This window comes from Dinoponera quadriceps, unplaced genomic scaffold (assembly GCF_001313825.1).
Source record: "Dinoponera quadriceps isolate SergipeBrazil2010 unplaced genomic scaffold, ASM131382v1 scaffold169, whole genome shotgun sequence".
NCBI lineage: Eukaryota > Metazoa > Arthropoda > Insecta > Hymenoptera > Formicidae > Dinoponera > Dinoponera quadriceps.
The window spans coordinates 108631-132276 of NW_014554270.1; the positions used below are offsets into that span (position 1 = coordinate 108631).

The window sequence follows — 23646 nt, forward strand, 5'->3', positions numbered from 1 at the left end:
GATGACGTTATATATACATATACGTTCCAGCAACGTTATATCGTGTCCTAATGGGATTCAACTTTCTTTTCTTTTCTAATTCGTTCGCTTGGTTTCGAAACGAAGCGGAAGGGGCCATAGTTCCTTGCCTTATCAACGTTAGGCGGTTCACGTGAGACTTTCGTCGCAACCGAGGAAGAAGGTTTGAGCCCGAGGGATCCATCGTGTGTTTGTAAAGCGTCGTACTTTGCACAAATCTTCGTTCCGAGGGTCGTCGACCGGAATAACGTTAGGCTGATGCGAATCCCGTAGAGTAGAGGGTACAGGTGGTGTTCACTTTAGATCGATTAGCAGCGTTAAACTGCCTCCTTCGCTGCGCTGCCAGTGGTCTCTCCGCCGCGACGTGGTCGTTTTGTTACTTGAAAATCGACGCGCTTCGTGAAGCTCGCAAGCTTCTCAACGAGACGTAAGTTGCAGACTGATCGGCTTCTCGAGCATTGCTGAAGAAATCATGTCTTGTGATTGGTTCGCCCAGCGTGACGCCTTGATGTCTGTAACGTCACTCCGACAACGAGATACATCGAACGATGCGATCTCTAGTGTCGAGATATTTTGTATATATACATATAGCGGTTGTATATTGCCGGATTCTGAGGACAACCCGCGAAGGCTGTAGAACAAGAGGCAATTCTTCACTGAGCCTTCTAGTTCACCGCGTCCAAGACTCGCAATTGCCATATGCGATTATATACTTTATATTATTCACGATATACACGATATACACCCGAGTGATAGTGTCTCGACGAACAATGTTAACCCTCCGAGGGTCCGTGTCATTTGTGTCCGGACCATTGCAGGAAGTGCTCGTTTTTCACAATAAAATACTCAACAATTTACCGTTGGTGAAACAGCTATGTGGTCTTCAAGTAGAAGGGCAAAGAAAGTTCCAATAATTTTTGGAGATTTTCTCGAACAGTTCAAGAAGAGGAACGTCGAGAAAGACACAAATTACCCTGGAGGGTTGCTACTCGGAGGGTTAATAGCAACATTGCGGCTAGGACAATGTACCTTTTCGTTTCTCTCTTTCGTTCGCTCTGTCTCTTCGCTAGCAGAGACAGTGCCGTGTATGCGATGTCGCAATGCTTTCCGCTCTATGTTTTGACGTTGAATTACGTTCGGTCTCGCAATAAAATTGCACAATTATGCAATTACAATTCGTCAGGACGACCGGTACTTGCGTCAGCGTCCTCGGGGATGCCAGGTCGTCTCGAGGATTTACAATACCGCACTATCGTTTAAGAGACTCGCAATGTTAATTTATATGGAACACGGTTTCAACGAAATGTACGAACTGTTCGAACACCGAGATGCGAAATCTCGAACTTCCGGGAACACGTGAGGAACGAAACGTAGCGTGATTGCACCCACGTGATTTTGTGTGCGCGCGCACGTGTGCGTATGTGTATGTGTGTATGTTTGTGTGTTAATGTCGAGATCGGAGGTTCGATTTCGCAGGCGCGGACACTTAACGAACGATCGATACATCACTTTAATAAATATGAAACCTTTAATACGATATGGAGCAATATTTTGTTGATTATTTCACGAATCGCACTTCGTCATTTCATCCATCGCGTGAGGATACAATTTTTTTGCGTCTCAATACGGTTTCGTCGCGTGACCGCGTCGCGACGTTGCATTTTGTAATCGCGGCGATACTCGCGATCAAATAAACGCATTGCCTGAATCTGATTTTCAATTAATTTCTTCCGAAACACGCGTTTGCGTTCCGGAATATTTTTATGAAATGTATGTACATATATATGTGTGTGCGTGTATAAATATATATGTACGAATGTATTCATCAAATATGATAAATTTACGTTCGCTATCTTGGTAATCTTTTGCAAGTTTGCGGAGCTGTTAATAAAATCGGGAAGTATCCGACAACTTCAGTGTCTTTGATGCGAAGATTTTCCGACGGAAACCGGCGGTGGAAAATACGTAAACACCATGTTGCAAATCAACTTAGATACTTGGAATAGTAACTCAGAAATATTTATACACGGACGGCCGTCAAAGTCATTGAAAGTCAGTCGCTCGACAGGCGCTACACAGACAGCCGTTTTCGTGTGTCGCGTCGTGTATAATTGTTAAAATTCAGCAGAGTTGGGTAAACTAATTTTTATTTTTTACTATTAAGTTTTTTAAGTTAAAAATTATCGGCCTGTAAAATTAACTTAAGTTAAAAATGATCTAAACGAGGACTAACTTAATTAAGAGTTACATTAAAATTAAATTAATTTATTAAAGATGAAAGTTAATTATGCAAAACACGTGTATATACAGGGTGTCTCGCTAAATCAACACTCACCGTGATCCAAAAGTCCACTCGTCGCGCTCAATCCCGGCTGAAATAATGCGAAGAGATCGTCGAGGTACTGCTGCGGAAATCGACGCTCCTTCGCATATCCCGCTCGTTCATTCACGCCGACACCGGCTCGACGTGCCAGCCGGGTTGTTACAATTAGCATCCGAGGGGGTGACAACGTCCCAGAGCGCAAGAGACCCCCTTTCGAAACTGCCGAACTTTTTCGCGTCGTTAATAACTCGCGCGCAATCTGTAGTCTCAATACACGTCCGTGCGCGCGATCCGCGCCTTAATCGGAAACTTCTCGCCATTTTTTCTCGGCCGCGCACCGCCACTCGTTAAGACAATTTATATTCTTATCCTTTAATGCGACTCGCCGGGGGCGCCCTCTTCGCGCCCCCGCCGCAGTCGACGTTGGGCGCCGCGCGCGCACTCGGCCCAACTTTTTCCATATTCCAATTAGGAATATTTCCCATTGATTTAAGGCCCGGCCGGGGCCGTGGGAGGCGGGCGAATATTAACGGCTTAACACCGCGATAAATTTACACTGCCGATATGCCGCGAGTGTATCCCTCCGGCCAGCGGGGGGGTGTCGCGTCCCCCTCTTCCTCGGGAGAGGGTCGCCAGCCGAAGGGCGAAAGGAGCGACGCTTTCTCTTACGTATGCCGACTTTTACGAGTCGCGAAAACTCCCGTAACATTAATCACCGTACTTATCCGAAATCGATGGAGAGCGGCTGTAAGTGGGCGAGCGCTGCCGATTTGTTTACGAGTGTTTCTTTCGCCTTCGGCCCTCCGACCCTTCGTGCGACGAAGAAATTATTTAAGCACGTGCCGACGAGAAGGCGTCGTAAAGAGGTGAGTACTATGTGCATGTGTGCGCCTCTAACGCTGGTTTCTTTCCTTGAAAATGTCACTTCATTTGTTTAGTCTCGACGTATTGACACATTTGTGTTTTTCGCGGCGAGTGGAGTGATTTATTATTGCGATAATGTAACGAATCGAGCGCCAGACTGTATTTTAGCTTTACGATACGAATAAGTTGCGTATATCGGTCGATTTTGCGTTGAGTTGTGTTAATAAATGCGAAATTAGATTATAAATTCGTAACCGAAAATTAAGCGAGAACGGTTGAATCGTTGTCGGACAAGCAGCGAACTTCGAACTTCGGGTTGCCCGTAAGTCGTCTTGTCGCCCACAGGTGGCGTTTGAAGCAATATTTCGGTCAAACGCTTCAAGTTCAAAAAATAACGCAATCGTAACGCTTAGTGTTGGCGCGCGCGACCATTTTTATTTCGGCACGCTGAATTCGTTACGCTGAAATACGCCGCATTTTTGGGTGAATATTCGATGACTAAATTTCGACAATAGTTTTCTCCGTAAGATAAACACCATCTTTGAGTCGTCAAGTAGTTTCGTGAACCTCCGAGCCCGAATTTGCGAGTATTTTCCATCGAAATGTCGCGGCTACTTGGGCGGAGCTTCGAAAGATTAACGAAGCCATATTGCTGTAATAACGACTTTGGTTGCGTTCTCTTTGGACTTACGCGCTATAAGCGTCATTCTATCTTTATTGTTTATTATATGCCAAAAGAAGATAGAATGAAGCTTATAGCGCCCAAAGAGAAACCGCAGCCAACTTGTATTTCGATGGAATCATGATCAAAACGAGCCAAATAATTTCATTTATTCGAGTTAATATTAATTAATTAGTTACAATTTTTCTCTTTTCATCCTTTTACGATAGTTGACCCGTAGAATGCCGAATTTTTAGTAGCGTTATTAAGGTTCCTGGTCTTTTGCTGCAACTCGAACAATCAATGAACAGTCGTAAAATTAATATTGACAAAATCATAAGAAAAGAGGTTGGAAAAGAAGGTTCTGTGTCAAGTTAATTTTGCAACTATTTATTGATTGTTCGAATAAAAGAATAATGTTTGGACAATTTTACAAATATGTTGAATCGATCACAAGTTTCATTTTGTGGGAATATTTTTTTATTTGAATGTATAACGCAAGAATTCTTGGCATATATTTTCTCACTTCTGACGTCATCAGTTAAAGATAGTTGCAAGAAGGGACCAGGAGCCTTAAGGGATATATATAAATACTATATAAGTTTATTATTTACTGAACAAAGAATACTTTCCTATAACTTTATTTAACTAAGTAATAAATGTTAATTTTGAGCGAAATTAAGACAAATATATATACACACACAATATTACAAACATATAAATATTATTTATTTTTATTTCTTTTTTATTAATGCTTTATTTATATGTCAGTTGAGCTAATAGAAATACATAGATAATAGAAAGTGGCATATAATATTTAAATATATATATACCTATATAACATGCATGTCTACAAAACATTTCAGAAATGTCGTTTAAACGTCTTATTGTCTTAAAGACATCTTTATGACGTCTCAAGACATCTTAATGTTCTTTAGGTATATTCACCTAGTAAGCAGGAAATCATTAATACAATATTATTACAATGACAGTTTTTATAACATGTAACGTTTTCAAATATATAGTTTTAATGTTGTATACAACGTCATTGTTCATATTTAATTCAAACATTAAAAATAATATTTCTCCATTATGATTTTAATATTTAGGAATATTATGTTATCAGTAGGTTTTAAAATATTATGTAAGTAACATTTATAAAATATTATGTCAAAATGTTTATCAAGTTCGCATAAAATTATATTTCTAAAGATTGATTTTGATGTTTTTTGCTTACTGGGCTATATGTTGCGGATATTATTATAAATTATAAATTTCCCGTGGCCATATTTTCAAAACAAAATGGTCAATAATTCTGAAATGTTTGTATATGTCTATATTTATCTTTAATATCACAGTAATTTTTCATTAAGGCCCTGAATGTGGTTTAAAACAAAATTAAAAGAAGATTAACTTCCAAAAATACGTGTAAAAAGCCTCATCTGTAGTTGTAAATATCTCAGCTTCCGAGTGATTAATCGTTTTCTAACTTTGCACACGTGTAGATAATATTTCCATCAATATGTAGCTAACATTCAAAAGGATTCCTAGAGAAAATACTTTAACGGACCAACTACCTTAATGACATAACGTCGATTGATATATGCCATGTAACGGCACAAGGGATTAGTATAAAATTGTTAACGTATTTTCTGCATACTTGCAGACGGGATGAAGAGGAAAAGATCCACGACTTCGGGATTCGTAGATCCACGAATGAGACGATCTAGTAGAGGAAGAATCGAACAGTATCACTGGGTCGCCATCATTGAGTCATCATCCAGTGAGTGCTTTATTGCCGCGAATTTCCGTCAAATTTTCTCATTTTTATTTTCTTTGTCACATAATATTTATTTTCTTTGTCACATAACCAATATGATATGATATAATAATAACCAATATAACCAATCTATATATTTGCGGCATAAGCTATATTACTCTGAAGAGAGAAAAATTTGATGCTCGCAAAACAGAATTTGGAATAAAAGAAAAGCGACTTATAACTGCTTCGACCATTAACATTATTATTGTTATCGCATGAAAAAAAGTATTTTTCTGGCACAGCAAACTGTCAGTTATTATGGCGATAGTAAAGAGATTTGTTTAGACAGCAAAAAGATTTGTTATGTGTATTAATTGCTATTTGCTGGGTATATGAACAGTAAAATAATTTGGTTATGCCAACTAAATTTGATCGCTGTCGCAACAATGCTTTGCTTAAACAGCAAAATTATTAATTAACAATGAAAATTATTTCTTTTATATAACAAATTTTTTGCTGTCATCATAGTAACCGCGGACAATTTGCTATGTCTACAAAATATTTTTTTCCGTGCGGTTTCATTTCTTTATGATATTTTCCTTCGTATACAATTAACAAATATTTATCAAGTTATTCGCGAAACTTTGAAAGTTATCTGACGCACATGTACCTTTCGTTAAAATGATTTTAACACGACGCTGAAAATCGCGCATACAATGTGATTGGGAAGAGGGTGGGATGGGCAAATGAAGCAAATGCATTACGAGATATATAATATAATTCTACAATTACCATAATACGTGTTCCATTTATTAAATTGGAGATATAATACACAAGCGATAGATAACACGTATGTATAATTTATACAATATTTTATACAGATTGTCTCTACCTTCAATTAACAATTTACCTAGTGTACTGTACAGCAATGTGTTGTCGGATACTCGATAAACATTATGAGAAACTTAGGACGTGTTTAAGAAACGCTTGATCGTTCGTTTAATCGCAGCACGCGAAGTAGCATTCAGTTTCTTTTTCTTTTCTTTTCTTTGTCCGGATGTTTGAAAACATCTCTCGTTCACGGGGCTCTCAAATTAGGGTCCTGCCCGTTGCTGAACACAGCGATTAACGCTTATCAAGGTCTACAACTTGTATTCTTGTCGTAAGTTCGGCTAAAAACGGCACAGTCTGACTTTAATCTCGCATATACATTTTCACGTAAGTTAATTATTTTATTTACTTTTTTTATTTATTTATGGTATAATATACGTCTTTTTCTTGTTCCAAAAATAACATTTTGTCAACTGAAAAATAGAGTAAATTTTTTTGAGTAAAAATTTCTAAGGAGAATTCAAAATAAACTTGTTGTTTATAATTTTATATTAAATTTAATATTTATTCACTGAGCGGAGAGTTTCATATATAATAGGGATTATTTTGATATATATTGAAACGATATCTCTCTTTTATATTTATTGAGATATACAATATGTAAAGCCGTGAAGAGGCCTTAGTATATTTAGCAAAGCGTATTACAAAGTCTCCGCATTTACACTTCACAAATTAAAGCTTCGTGTGTGCTCTATTAAAAATAACGTTTTTATATTGAGCGAATAAAACGCGGAATCAGGCGACCGTATTTAGCGCTAACCCGCGGCAAGAATACAAAAGATTTGTTCTTTTTAGTTGCACTTTTCGTATTTTTTTTGTTTTCTCCTCTTTCTCTCCTTCTTCCCCCTCCCTCCGCCGGTGAATCCCGAATATACACCTGTCTCATTTTAAATGCGGAAAGTGCAAGAAAGTGCGGCTAAAAAACCAGACCAGGAGTTACGAGTTTAGACGCACGCCACGTGCGATTTATTTGTGTTTGAGTGTGTGTGTGTGTGTGCACGCGCGCGCACCTGGTTGTGTGTATGTGTATATATACTATATTCCTATTCCTCTGCATTTTATTTTTAGTCTAAACAGACGATATCTAGTTACTTCACTTACGCGTCTCTAGAACCGAACGCCGTATTAAATACGTTAGATATCACATTCACGTTTACCGTTTATCTACATAATATACAAAGTCCATTTCGTCGACTCTCGTCGTCGATCCCGTTCGTCGTAATTCGCCGGCATAGACGCGCGTTTGCTCGAACGTGTTCGACACTGGCTTGTGATTTCTCACTGTGGATTCTCTTGGATGTTCTAACGATAGATCCGTGAGTTTGACCGCGATACGTAATTTTCATGATGCTTCGCGATTCACTTCGAGAAGAAGACCAAGTCATCAGTTCGGTACGATCGACTGAATGATCGGTTTCGCATTGCTTTTACTATGATCACTCAATGCTGTTCAACACACGACCAGGGAATCGCAGAAATTTATGGAACAATACAAAACGTTTTGGGAGAAAAATGAGATTTTAATATTTCATAAACTGAGAACGTTTAGATAGCAGCATACATGAAAGAGCGAGGCAGGTGTTAAACAGCACTGCCTGATATAAAAAGTTCTGCCTTCGTCGTACCCGCGAATCTGTAAAATTCAAATAAGGTTTTTTCGATCTCGAGTGTCCAATCGCGTAATTTAAAATTTACTAAGAAAAAGAAATAGAATTAGAGGAGAGTTGCCTAATTCGTATTAGTCACCTAAATTGTACCTCATTATTTTTATCTGTAATTATTGAATATAAGCGCGATCCAATGGTAAACATATAAAATAAATGAACAATGAAAAACAAGCAAAATTTGAATTGCATTGTGTTTTCTGTGTGATATAATCATTTTGAATGTATCTTAAAGGGATGCCATACTTGAAGATCTTACCGATAGAATACTGGTTTTTTTTTTTTTACAAAGTTTACGTCTTATTGGTTGCGCAGAATTATAAATTTGTTTACATATTGGAAATACGCGCGAAAATAAGTTGAAACATTGCTGGATATGTGAAAATGATTAAAAATTTCAAAGTGACATATTTAGCTGTCAGTTAGCGTAAATATTCACCTGACATAGGAAATCTGCTTGTACGTATCGAGTGTGCCAATATTCCAATCAGGAACATTTAAAAAATACATCCTTATACCTTTTCAATCAAATTTAGAGGTATCAAAAGATATGAAAATTTCATAAAAATATGTGTATATATCTTGGTTAGATTTTTCATTAGACATAGTTGAACAGAGAACAATCTCACATTCATTACATTCATATTTATGTCGTACTTACATTTACACAAGATATATACGTACGGGAAAAGACTAGCGTGATCGTGTCAATGTTTAAATAACATAACATTTCGAAGATCGCTTCCACGTTATCGACACTCATCAAGTTTGTCATCGATTTTGGTATCCCCTTAAATAGTACCGTGGCAACTCTCCTCTATCATGAAAAAGAAAAGAAAATCATTGTTCGGCCCCGTGAAAATTTGCCGTTTACGTGTAAATATTTATTAAACTAAGGGGAGGGGGGGACGAGTAAGTCTCGGCGCAATTTTCCCAATAATGGTCGACTAGTTAGGAACGCTTGAACGTACAACAGATTGCCCTTCGGCTTCTTGGATTTATGGTTATCCATTAACACCTTCTTGACGGGTGACGTCGCGTCGCGCGCGCGTTGTTTGCCATATTTGCTGTGCGTTGTTTGTCGGATGGATAACAAAGCCCCTGGCGACTAATCTGCCATCGCGTAAGCAGCTCGGCAAACCCTTCCTATCGATTCCTCCGCGTGCTCTCGCAGTGCGAGCGACTAAATATGCGTACGCGATCGAGAGATTTCGTCCGGCGGTGTGGTAACACGTCGTCCTCCCGGGAAAGTGTTAACAATGTTTGCGCGCGTTGCTGTTATTTCCCGCCAAACACGTGACGATCACAGCGGCGAAGTCTGAGTGATGTCGAGTCGGTGGTGTGGGTCGATAAACACGCAGTCGTTCGCGAGATGATCGCGTCTGACGTGTGCTTCAGATTCGATCAATTTCGGAACTCTTCGGGAATGTAAGGTAAAAGTACCAATTCCTGGACATCTACCTAACTGTGGACACTCTTCTTGTTTTGGTCTTTAAATACGAATGTTTAATCTTTAAACATAAAATATTCGTACATATACAATATATGTACATATATTTTTATTTAAGTACGTTTATTTCAAGTCAGGTATCGGTACTTTTATCTTACGAACGTTCGAACGCGATATAGTCCCTTCGCGTTCGCGAATTGTCTTCCCGATCTCTGAAATCGATGTGCTCGTACCTCGCGATTTTTGACCGGAAGGAGTGGGAGGTAGCCTCGAATCAAAATTCCGGTCGGGCTGGCGGAATCCACCTGAGAGAAGAGTTCACTCGAAATCTCTCCTCAATCCCCTTCGCAAATCCTTTGACTTTTTAATCGTTCGTAAACGAGCAACAAAAATTGACCCGGTAAAATCGAGACAACGACGTGAATATCAATAACGCCGCCCTTAAAAATCGCCCCCCTTCTCCCCCGCTTTCCCCGCGATTCCAAGAAGATTCCCCCTCCGGACCAACCACCACCCCCCCGCGCGTCACTCGCGATTCCGCGTTAAGCGTCCGGCTAAATCACGAAGAGAGACACGCGGAGACACACGCGCGTACACCCGCACACGTACGTCGCCCTTTCTCTCTCTTTCTCTTTCCCCCGGTTCCTCTCTGCTTTCTCTCTGTCCCTCTCATTCTCTCTTTCTCTCTCCACCGTTCGGTCGTTCCGCGATCATTTCGAAGCCGACACGCGCGTTCTCCGAACAGAAGCCGCGAGGAACCTCGGAACGCGCCGCCCCCAGCCACGCCTTATCCTTCTCCTCTGCATCCCTCTTTTCCCCTTTTTTCGCACCCCCGCGTGTCCCCGGGCCACCCCCGTCGGCGGCCCTCAGTGCCTGTACTGCTGCTCGAGCTCCCTTCGCAGCCTCTTCGCGGCGGTCTCGCCGCCGCCACCGCCGCCGCCACCGCCGCCGCCGCTGCCGCCGTCGGCCTCCGCGTCGCTGCACCCGTCCTCACCCTCGGCGACGACGCCCTCGACTTCCTCTTGCCGCCGTTTCGCCGTCGCCATCTCCGCCGCGTGCTTCTTCCGCCACTTGGTCCGCCGATTCTGGAACCACACCTGAAAACCGAAAGTGCCGGCCGCTCGTATCAATGGCCACCCGATGAGATTCTCCGCGTTTTCGACCCTCCGACGCACTCGCCAGTGTCGCACACGCGCCGGAGAGTGCGTCGCCGGGCTGATTTGTCACACGGAGAAGAAAGATTGGTCGCGAATAAACGTGATTATTAATGAGCCAAACCCGTCTTCGTTAGAGGAAACGGAATTGTTCATTCTTGCGAACTAAATTCGGTTCTCGAGATCAGAAATACCGTTTTCTTCACTTTTTCAATCTGAGTCGAAATTTTAGCCCTGCGTTAAACTTTTAATTCTATAAAATAGCAGGAGCTAAGATAGTAAGATAGAATTCAATTTCAATTCTAATAATATAATATAACCTCTATTTTGGTCCTGGAGATGATTTAATTTTCCGTTTTCGCTATTTTAGCGTAGGTTGTTGAAGGTAACGTTAAAATTTAAACTGTAGAATTAAAGGTTTAAGGGAGAAGTTAATAAAATGTCAATATCGTCAAAATAGGTTTTTATTAATTTAATGGTCGTCTAAATAGGCGCAAACTATTTTTAAGGCCCGGCTTTGAATTTTCTGGTTAATTTGTGGTTTAGGTTTCACCTGATAGTAACGTAAAAATTGTGTTTTCTATTCATGGTTAGTCATTAAATTTTAAAAGTTATCACTACGAAACCATCAGTTTAATAATTAAATATGAATAAAAAAAACACAATTTTTGCATTATCATCGATTTAAACCATAAGTTAATCAGAAAATGAATAACCGGGCTTAAGAGCGTCAGAGCAGCATCAAAATGTCGATTCGAGAAAATGTACTCGGTTCATTCGCAATGTCATTTGAATACAACCGATCTTTCTTCCCCGTGTATAAACGGATCCGTTCAACCGGAATTTCCTTCTGCACCTCACAGTCGAGACACAAATATCGAACGAGTGAAAACAAAAATCTTTGGATATTCAGCCGCATGTTGATGCGTCCGATGTCGGCAGGTTGAAACGCGATGGTAAAAAGAATCCCTATCGTTTCTTCGCCAGAATCGCCGACTGTCGACGTCGACATCTTTTACGGACACCGTGTGTTCGCGGAGTTCATCCGACCTCTCGATTAATACGCCGGGCTCGACTCTAACGGGCGTCTATAACATTTGAATTAACGGGCAAAGGGCCCGGAGAAAATTCATCGACTGGGCCCCCTCCCTCCCCCGCCCGTCCATCCGCCTCGCATGGGAACAGGCGGCGGGGAAGGTAGGAAACGGCGCTAACTTAAGGTGCCCCTCCGCACCTATAAAGCTCGAGATACACAGTAGGAGTCTGTGTCCCCGCAACAATGTATTTAATTAACGTAACGGGTGTCAGGGGAGCACGGGGGAGCTTCACCGTAGCGATTGCACCCACAAACCACCCCCGATCCATGCCAGCGTGTGGCCCCCGCTAAACTCCTCCTCTACCTCCCTCCTCTGGCCGCCCCCCTCCCCCCGCTGCCGCCACCGCCACCGCCAACGCCGCCGCTCTTCCGTATCCAACCCCAATCCGCAGGCTTGTTCAATGGCCGCCAAGTCGAGAGCTTAAATTAAAGATATAAGCGTCCCGGGCGAGCGGGCGAGCGCGAAGCGGTAAACGAATTAAAAAGTAAACGGCCGGCCGTAAAAGTTAATGGCTGTTCGGATGAAAATTAAAATACTCGAGGAATTAAGATAACGGAGAGGCAGGCGAATGGACAATCTGCAGGGATTGACTGCAGCAACGTCGGACGTAAAAAAGCAGTTCGGCCCCGCAACGAAAGTCCAATTTGTATTTCGTGCCGGTCTCCCGTGAGGGAGGGCAAAAGGGGCGCGGGGAAGAGGAGAGAGGGGGGAGGAGATGCGAGGAAAAAGATAGCCGGTGCGTTTAAGTTGTCGTTAAATTTAGTCGCCTGATAAGGGAAGGATTTGCTCGATCGTCCCGCGTCACGCGGCGTGTAAAATCACGCGAATTGTCGCGCGTGTCTGGAGATATCTGAATTGGAGGGAAATATCCCGATGGGTGGGGGGGGGGAGGGATTGTTGGGAACGCATCAAAGTCTCCGAGCGTGCATGATGATTGGCAGAGTTCGACGCACGCACGATATTTCGCAATCAGGATAAACAAGATCCGTCCGTCCGTCCGTTCGCGAGGACTCGCAATTTCCGTGATACCGTTCAATGGATCGGAGAGGAACTGAGGACAATCAAAATTGATGCTAAGTTTACCGAACTCTCCCTCGGGATCGTGCGGCCCGACCTAGTTTCTCTCTATTAGTAGCGACCCTGTTTACTTTGCTAAAGCAAGCTTTAAAGACGATAAAGCATTTCACAAACACACACACACACAAACACACACACACATACGCATTAAACCCTTAATAAATCCAAATACGATGTCCCGCTTCTCCAGAAACGCGAATGCCGCGCGTCGCGTCGAGCGGAAACTTGTTGTCGCGCGCGTTTCTTTTTCAAAATAAAGTTGCTAAATATAAAATTCGTCGAGTTCGCGCGAACGATTCGACGATTTCTTATTTTCGAGCTATTGAAATAAAAATGAAGGAGACCACGGGGGAGAATCATCGGGCACACGTATATGTACGTACGGGGATATAAATTTCTCCGGGCAATTTAGCCGCGAAGAGACCCGAGACGATTCGCAGCCGCGATTCGCCCTTTCTCGGCGAAACGATGAAAAACCGATTTGGGGCGCGCCGCAAAGCCCGTCCGATCGTTATTCTTTAAATCGTCGCGACTGATACAGTGCGAAAATGTAAATGCAAAGAAAGTCCCGGCCGGGCCGGGTCCACGGATCCATCCATCTTGTTTTTGAACGCATTAGTCACGCGCACACTGCGAAACGCCGGCGACGGGGAGCTGCTCCTGCTGCTGGTGGTCGTCGTCTTCGTCATCATCGTCGTCGTCGTTGTCTCTCTCTCTCTTTCTCGCCGCCCTCGACCCCGCCGTGCGCGTCTCGCCTCATAACTGTTCGATTTATTAAATCAGGATTATCTAAGCCCATTACTTTGCCCGCATAGCTAGATACAAAACCGCATTTGTAACTCGCGCAAAGCCCTTAGGACGGGGGTCGCTCAGAGAAACAGAGAGAAAGAGAGAGAGAGAGAGAGAGTACGGCACTGATTTCCGCGGTCGTCCACCTATCCCCTCTACCCGCTAGTCGTCGCTTACCCGTTGCGCCTCCGTAACTGATAACACCGATAGCATCTGATCTCGCCACTGATATCGCCACCGGGGCGATTTATTATGCGAAAGATTACACGGCCGTGTGACTCAGTCCTCGAGCTTTCTCTCTCTCTCTCTCTCTCTCTCTCTACCTCTCTCTCTCTCACACTGTCTCTCTCACTCTCTCTATCTCTCGGGGGAGAGTTGGCGAGAAAATTCGCGCATCGCTTCTCAGCGATTATCCTCGCGTGTGCCAGTTAAAACCGATAAGACCGTCGCGAATAACCCTTAGATCGATTCAGATAAGCAGATCGCGAATCGATATTATAAAAACGTCGAGTCACGCTCTTCCTTTGCGGCGAAGCAAGCGGGAGAGACGCGCCGGGGAATCGACGAAATCGTTAACCGCTCGCGAAAAACACATTTCCCCGCGAAACTCGTGCGATCCGGTTAATAATAAAAACATTATTTTCTGGCACGACGATCGACTGGTGGGACACAGCCATCGCGACAGACAGCGGAGGAAGTCAGATAGGCGCAGACGTCGAGAGGATAGAGCGCGGTAGGGGAAAAAGAACGTCATAGGCGGACAAAAGCGGACGCGACAGACAAGGAGCGCGGAGTGACAGAAAAAGAGTCGGACGCCCAGCTTTGGGAAGAAATGAGATGAGAGACCGAGAGAGAGAGAGAGAGAGAGGGATAGAAATGAGCGACGGGGTAGGATATTCCGCGTGGAGGAAAACGAGAGAGAAGCGAGTTAGGGGTGGGAATGACTGCGAGAGGGAGATAAATAGCGGACGGGAGAAACGGAAGAACTGTGTATGCATAGAAACGGATTCCGATGTAAATGCGTGGGAAAGGAAACTGCGGATTGCAGTTACAAATTGCTCTCCTTCTCTCTCTCTCTCTCTCTCTCTCGTTCAAAGCCGCGTACATTCGTTCCGAGGTGTCATCGGCGCCGTTGATTGACCCAATCAGTTTTCGTGTCTCCGCCTTCGACGGGAGAGAAGCAAAAAGAAATCGCGCGTCGGATTTTAGAGTCTCCCGCCGATAAATTACGGCCCGATAATTTCTCGCTCACGAAAAGCGGATCGTGGGATCGCAAATGGAGAGCACTTAGCGCTCACGGAGCGCTCCCGCTTAACGTCGATTGCCAAAAAGTTAATTAATCGGAAACTCTGCCAAGAACGGGGGAGGAACTTTCGTATTCCGATTGAATTATATCGCGTGTTAAAAGAACGGCAAGTGAGAGACGGGGAAATACATTCTTTCGGTGGAAAGTCCCGAGGGAGAGAGAGATGGAGAAAAAGAAAGAGAGAAGTAGACACGAAGGGGAATCGCATTTTCCACCTCGTCCGCGCTCAATTTTAATCTTTAACATTCGGTTCGCGCTCGTCGCCATCAAGAGACCGTCCGTTGTCGAGAGACGGGCACGTACGATTAATTCGCGATCGATCCCGTCGACATTCAGTCGCGATATGCGAGATCAACACCGTCTCGCCGTCCACACGTCGACGGGACGCGGAGAGGTGGGAGCGAACGGGGGGAGAACGCGTAACTCCCGTAACATTTTCTAAAATCCATATCCGCGTTTGGCTGGTAAAAAAGGTGCACCGGAGCTTAAAAATTTATCGGTGGACCGACATGAAAGCGTACCCTTTGAATAATAAGCGGACCGCGCAATGACGCGGAAAACTCCCGAGTAAATGTCACACATGACTCCGCACGCGTCATTAAGCATTACGCGCCGGCCCCGGCGCGTTTAGCAGAATTTTATCCTTATAACACTCCTTCGCCTTTCGCGCCCGCGCGTGCGCGCATGGACCGCGACTTCGCCAGCGCATCATTCAGTCGATTCTGAATTTTGCAATAATTGCGATGTGCGCGCATACGTACGGTCAACGTCATGTATGCTATATCATTTCTTAGATGGAGAGTTGTGCGATTTTCAGCCCCAGAACAGAATGACTGCCTTGTAATTTTAAGGTAGTTGCAGTGTAAAATGAATTTTTTCAGAATTCGTTGAAACTTTCACTATACATAGATTTATGACCTAATTATTGGGGTAATCAGAAAATGATTGGCCATTCGGAAACTGAGATATTCGCAACTAAATATGATATTTTTTTATATGTATTTCTTAAAGTTAATATTCTATTTTTAACTTCTATTCTTAATTTTTTCTAAACTACGTTTAGAATTTTAATGAAAAACTACTAGGATATTAAGGATTAATAATATAGAGACATACAAAAATTTCAGAATTACTGACTATTTTATTTTAAAAGTATAGCTATAGGAAATTTACAATTAAATAAAGCATTAAATAAGGAAAATAAGAATAAATAATATCTCCATGTATGTAATATTATGGATACATATTTTTCTTAATTTCGCACTCAAAATTAATATTTATTACTTTGATAGTTAAATAAAGTTGTGGGAAAGTATTTTTTCTCAATAAATAAACTTATATAGAAGCCCTATAATATCGCCATAGAAAGTCTGGCACTCTACGATATAATTACTTTCTAAGACAATGTGTTACGGCCAAAATTTTTCTTGTCTAAATTATCATTTTTTTACTTTTTTTTTAATCATGTAACAATTTGTCGTCAATCATAGACAGAACGCTTTTTTAATTTGAGAATCCAGACACAAGGCAGTCATTATATATTATTATTTAAGACAAACACTTAAGGCATATACCATTGTCTTGAATAGGTCAATCATTCTGCCATGGTTCTTATATATAACGTATATGGTATACGGAAAAAAATTTCAGTTTTTGCAACTGAATAAGGGAACAGACGAAAAGTCGATGATAAAAGATGATATCTTTGTTACCGTGACTGAGAACACATTCATGAGAACATACAGCTGCATTAAAACTCGGTTGAGTCAACTGAAAGCAATTAACTGAGCAGAAACCTCCTACAGGAATTCTCCTGTCCTTACGACCGAGTTTTCGTCTGGTCCCCAGATAATAGAAAATTCAATTACACTACCGTGACTGTTTTTGCCGTGCATAAGGTTGAAAGTCGCATAAGTAACTCCAATTATAATGGCAGGGTTATAATGGCTCTTATTATAACGATTTCGACCTTATGTGAAGGTTGAAAATAATGCAACTCCCAATCTAAGGAATAACACGCCGACAGTACGCATTTCTATCTAAACGGAGAAAATTGACACGGCGCAGCAGCGGCAGTTGGCTCGTCGAATTACGCGTGTGCTAATTTTGTCAAGCCCGCGGCCGGTCGAAATATCCTGTAAGATAACGGAGGTTTTAATACCCCTTTTTATGAGGCGTCACGTCCCACGGCGAAAAAACTTGCCTTTTGCCTTTTGTCATGTTGATGCATGTGGAACGATAGTATGGCGAGAGAGATATCCGTGATGCAAACAAAACTATTGAGCCTCGACCGATGCCCTTTAACGCGCATTGACTGGCCAGGCTTCTTTTAGTATAAAATTTGCATTTACGCCATATGGCGTGACGCGACAGCCTATTTGTAACCCACCGAAGGGGGTGGAGTAACGAGAGCTCCTAAATGCCATCAAACTGAGAGTGTTAACCGCCGCAGGCTCGATATTTGTGTCACATGTTACATTAGCTCCGTCGTAAAGCAAGTCGACGACGGTGACGGCGACGGAGACGACGCGTCTCTGTCGGCTGTCGTCAAAAGTGCGGAGTGAATGATTAAGCGAATGATAATCACGGGATTATATTTGCGATCGATATAAATGAGCAGCGTGGCTTTTATCCTCCCGTGTACGCGAAACTTTATTCCACAAGGCGACCCGGAGAAGAAACTCGGGATGCACTTCGGCGCGATTTAATTCCGTGGAAATCGCGAGCGCAGAGACATCACGTGAAAGCATATCTAACATGGAACTTTCTCATTAGAGAGAAACTATCCTCTCGGCGTTGCTGCTTCATTACGATGAAATCGATTTAAACACTTCACACACACAGAAGAACAATTAATAACGATTTAAGACTCATATTCATCATCTCTTTATATAATAATACAACTCTTAGTTTGAAAGTATTCCTTCTATCCAACATTTTTTTTTCTATCAATTCGTAAAAATGATTTTTGAATAACAAGAACATGATACTTTTAATGGAACTATATAGAATTTTTTCATGTAAGCAAATTTTATCTTCATGTAAGTGTATATTTTTGCTTACATATGTGAGAATATGAGAATCGACACGAGAATCGACATGATTTTTTTCCGTGCACGCAACACTTTACCCCGATATCATTTTCCTCATTTTTCCTTTCTATCATGGTTCCTTGACAATTCGCCGTTCGTTCAACGTCACCATAAACTTTCGCATTTCCATGTTGACACTTAGAGCAACGAATTACAATAGCTTGTTCGTCGCGCGCATAAGTTCCGTTCGGTTCTTCGCGGCCTCGGTCCCGCCCGCAACAGCGGGAATGCCTAAACGCAACATATATATTTATACATTCGAGAGGATCTTACGGGAGGGGCAAGACAGGGAGCAAGGTTTTCGCTCATCGCGCACCCCCTCGAGCGATTCGAGCCGCGCAGGGTGTCGCGAATCGAGAACGCGGCCGCGATTTCGCGATCGTCAATCGCGTCCGGAGTAATCGCGGGACTCCGCGGCTCGCAATATTACAGAGTGCTCGGAGCAGAATGTTTCTTCGAGTAATAAGTAATGCGATCTCTTTGCGGGTGGGTGGAGGGGTGGGCGGTCGGGACGACGAAGGGTAGTTGGCTGCCGGCGATAATGCGCTCCTCTGTATTCCGTTGCCGTAGCGCTTCCCCATATCGATATGTTTCCTCTCCCCCCTCCCATCTCCTATACTCCTCTCTCCCCCCGTTTGCACACCGTCCCCTCCCCCCGCGGCCCCCAACCACCCATTTGGCCCCGCTCGGAGATCAAATGGCTTCACCGATTCGCGTTATCCCCAATATTCTATTTTTATTTCGGAATCAAATTTCGCGACGGCCGCGAGCGCCGCGGAATTTTTACGGCTCTCTTTCTCGTCCTTTCTCTATCTCTCTCCCCTCTCGCTCACTCCCGCTGCAGGACGCGCCAAGGAATCCGTTCCTCAGCACGGCGAGAAAGCTCGTCCGGGCGATTCGATCTCGATACCCGTGGCGCCGTTATGAAGTGGCGGATAGTGAGACGACGGTGTGCTGAAATGTTAAATGAAAAGCGCAACGTCCGGTCGAGAGTGTTAATGTCTCTTTACGATTACGTCACGTGCTCTCGGTGAGAGTAGACACGTAGCACACACACACACACACACACACACATACACACACAAGGATGTTCCGGTATTTCCTCTCAATCTTCGCGAATTCATTTCCCGGATTGCACAAACTGCCACTGAATCTTCCTTTTTTCTCACTCTTGAGCGGTACGTGTTTCCATTTGAATTCTTTTTCAAGCGAATATCTTAAAACGAAAGCTTCCAGAACCCGGTGGTAGAGGAGATCTTTTTATCACGGCGTCTTTATTTGCACTCGGTTCATTGTGCCGGTTGACTTTCGATACCTGGTTAGCTCGCAGATGTAGTTTCTCCGCGACAGCATCGTCTCGTTTGAGCAGCTGCTCTTAATTCTGCGTGAGCCGCTCTCCCGCTCGCCGTGCGCTTTAATAGCGCAAAGAATTGTTGCTTCTTTATGCCATCGTCCCCCTCATCGAGAGACGCCCGCGCTTATTAAAATACTCCCTATTTAATTTCCACGCGACGTCCTTGCGCTTGGGACAAAGGGGGGATTCTCTGAGTTTAGATGCGCGAGAGACTCGATAAATTGCGAGTTTTACTATCGGTTCACTAACATGCAGTTCTCACTTTTTTTTCGCAAATCCTATTTATTAACTATATCTGCGTATTTTTTGAAATTTTGATTTTTGTTAACCTTGTAAATTTCGAAATATAACATCATTGAGACTATTATTAATTAGTACTACAAAAGATTATTTATTTAATAATTATTTTTTGCTGTTTCCACTATTTTGAGATTTTAATTTAAAGAATCAATTTAAGAATGACATAATATTTGATTATCTAATATTCTTTTCGTATTTCGCGAGCACTAAAACGATACGGTATACATTTTTTCGACAGCTGAAATCGCCGCTATGATTCATCCCGCCTAAAATCTCTCGCGCCTCTATAAATATTCAGCGATCGCTATTGTCGATCTGCGGTAGCGACGATGAACGCGATAAACGCGAATGAAAATTTATGTCGTTGTCTGTTCGCCGGTCGTAAACGCTTGCTAGATCTTCTTATAAAATCCTCGAAAAAATGATTTCGCGCCCACGATGAGGGGAGGACGGTCGAATTGTAGCAGCCCGCGAAGGTTGCCGAGGGGAGTCGAATAATCCCGTGTCTAACACCCTCCCCGGAGCGCTACCCCGGTCAAATTTGATCAATGTATCGGTATCATCGTACATATGTATTAATATTCCCCCATTATGTTCCATTCTCTTGGAAGGGAAGGTTTCTTCTGTTGATAAAATGAGTTTTCTCGATTAATCCGAAGCAAAAGTTTCGTTCATCATGCGTCACAGTGCTCGTCGTGTCTCGACAAAGGCATCTATTTCTCCGCAAAAATTCTCATCCCATTACATTATAAATAATACACGATGAGACTTTTTACAATAATAATCGCAATGACTGACTTCGTTATGGGTACGAGCTTTTTGCGAGCATTCGACTCTAATGCGAATTTGCGGAAACGTACGGTACGCGTGACACGTGTACGCGAAGGAGCGGACATGCCAACGCGTAGCGCCGCTAATTTCGACAAGAAACACATTATGTAGAATATCGTTAGACGTTCGGACACGGCCGGTCGACTGACTCGTTGATGAACACGCGTCAATTTGAATGCGACCGAAACGATCTTCGCGGCGCGGTAAATAAACTGCTTCATGATCTTTCTTACTCGCACTGTATCTACGTGGGCGCGCGTACATTAAAATGTATAAAGAGGTTTCTCGTGACACCCGACTCGAAATTTTAGTCCTATGTTAAAACTTTAATTCTAAAACGCAGTAGAAGTTAAAATAGGTTCAATTTCAGTTCTAATCATATAATGTAACCCCTACTTTTTCACCTTGATGGTTTCTTAAATTTCCGTTTTAACTGTTTTAGCGTCAAAATAAGTTGTTGAAAGTAGCGTTGAAATTCGATGTGCAGAATTAAAGGTTCATAAAAGAGAAGTTAAAAAGTGTCAGTATCGTCAAAGTAGATTTTTTTTTATTAGTCTACAGGCCGTCTGAGCAAGTGTAAACTGTTGTTAAGAGCATCAGAGTAGCACCAAAACTTCGACTCGTGTTTATATATCTTGCTCTGTACATGTCTCCTTCCGCTTCCTCTCGAACTGAGAATTATAATCGCGTGCCCGGATACTTTCTACCCTCTCCGCTGCTGTTATAAATCAAGTCGAGCGGTTGCGTATCGGTACACGCCCCGTGCTTCCAGTGTTCTCCGCGCACTTCCGCGATGTCAATGGGCGACGCGTCGCGTTTGTCATCGCACCGTCGTCGCTCGTCGTGAAAAAGGACGCATTTAGCGCGAAAGTGCGGACCCATCGAAACGAGACGGGCGCACTTTGGGAATAGCCATCGACGCTCCATCGGACGCTGAAAGCTGAACGGTGCCATCGGAAAGCAATTATATCGGGTGCGTCGCGACGAACGCAAAAGCGAGCGGTTTACCCAAGCCTTGTCGCGCGATTTCTCGCTGTCGATAATCGCGGCGAGCGTTTTTCGTCGTCATCCTCGGAACTTCGCACGCTCACAAGACCGACACATTACTCTCCTCGTGCCGGTATCGAGATATTGGCCCAGCCGGAAAAAGGTTCCTAATAATTTCCCGAGGTCGGCCCATACAATTACGCGGCCCATAAAACATAATGGCGTCTCGGGCGCCCGTGTATACACCCCGATATAATTCCGAGCCGGCGATCTCGACGAGACCGTTCCCCTGGCAGGGCTAGGGCGGAAGGAAGAGAAGGAACGATAGAGAGAGAGAGAGAGAGCCGGATGAATCGAGGCGAGATACAGGGTTGCGAGGGGGGAAAGAGAGGGAAGACCAAAGCAACAGCGGCGAGGAAGGTAACTGGCAAGTTCGGTCGAAAAATAAAGTCGGTTCTATCGAGAAAGAGAGAGAAAGAGAGATAGAGCGGGCGAGCGAGCGGCCCAAGCTGAGCCGAGTTAGGTCGAGTCGAGCCGGTAGAATCGCGGGCATTATGGAGTCAAGTACATGTGGGCCAATTTCGAGGGTACGCGATGTGGTGTGGTATGGTGTGGTATGGCGTGGTGCGGCCTGATGGTAGTGGGAGGTGAATGAAGGGAACGCCGCCTGCTGCCGTGATTTATCACGCCACGCCACGCCGTGCCGCGTCGAGCCACGCCGAGCTGCGCGCCGTTCCGCTCCGTTCGTACATACACCGGCATGATGATACATGGCGGTGGCGGAGAAGCGGGCAGGAGAGGCCTTCCGCCTCGTACTAATTGACGTCATCGATATTGGTATCCGTCGACGAGCAGATTACTCCGCCGTAAACAACTCGGCCCGGCTTCCCCTCGGTCCTCTCCGGTCCCTCTCTCTCCTCTCCCTTCAGCGGTCCCCTCCGGTAGCCGCGCGTTTCGCCTGTGTGGACGAGAGGAACCACCGTAGCCCACCGTCAGCGCCCAACACCACCCCCGGCGTAAATAGGGACACGTAACGCGCACGTTGCGAGCCGTCGCAAGTCCGACGACCCTACGAGCCTCTACCCTCGCCCCTTCGAGGAGATGCAGCCCCCTCATCGCGGAGCCCGTTCGCGACGTGTAGTTTGATATCGCGTGCTTAATGCGTTGGGGATGCCGCTGTTTTCAATTAACCCCGGATGCTGTAGGATGCTGTTTCGCTGGAAAGTAGCGGAGGTCGGCTGGTGGAGAGAAAGAGAAGGGGAGAGTTCGACGAAGTAATCGTGAAGGAAACACGATGCGCTACTAGTGTCCTCCAATGACAGTCGAGATAAGAAGAATATACGCACAGCGATTCGAAACACCGGGGGTCGCTTCGATAGTGACTTCTCGGGTGGATTTATGCGCGATTTCTCCTCAAACGCGGAATCATCGAATTCGCGTAACAAGAGAGACTCGTGAGACGATCACAGCACGCGATGTCGATGAGAGATCGAGCAGCTCGGCAAAGTTGTGCCGTCCGAACAGCCGTTCCCGCCATGTCCGCAGTCGCTTCGACGAAAAGAGCGAGAGAGACCGCGGAGAGGTCGCGCGACCACCATACCCTCGGCATTTCGTCTGTACAAGAAAGTATCTAATCCCCTGATTCACGGTCGATGCCGTCGCCAACAACACACAACCACCCCGTGTCCGACCCGCTCTATCTTCCGCGCTCTGTCTGCCTCTCTCATCATCGTCGAGCAGCCCCCCCTCCTCTCAGAAATTGCCCTTTATCTCTCGTTCTCCTCGTCGCGATACACACTCCTATACGAGAGTAAAAGAGAGAGAAAGAGAGAGAAGGGGGGGGGGGATAAAGGGCGACTACGAAACAAGGGCGCCACGGTCTTTAACTCGCAAATGCTCCGCGTTCACTTTGCCGTATTAGATTCTAATAGGGGGGACACATGCGAGTCGAGGGGGTCGTTTGCGCTAAGAGCCTTCGAGTGTCGCGACGCGTCGCGTTGCACTTGGCTCGCTCTGGGTCGGTGTT

General features: G+C 44.2%; 1 protein-coding gene across 1 annotated transcript in view; it reads right to left on the bottom strand.

Annotated features, from left to right (window-relative positions):
- Positions 1-10499: 10499 nt before the first annotated feature.
- Positions 10500-23646, bottom strand: part of LOC106740903 (homeobox protein Nkx-6.1) — a 40293-nt gene continuing 27146 nt past the window's right edge. Inside the window, exon 4 of the mRNA XM_014612370.1 lies at positions 10500-10730. Within this exon, the coding sequence (XP_014467856.1) occupies positions 10500-10730 (231 nt within the window). The remainder of the gene's footprint in view (positions 10731-23646) is intronic.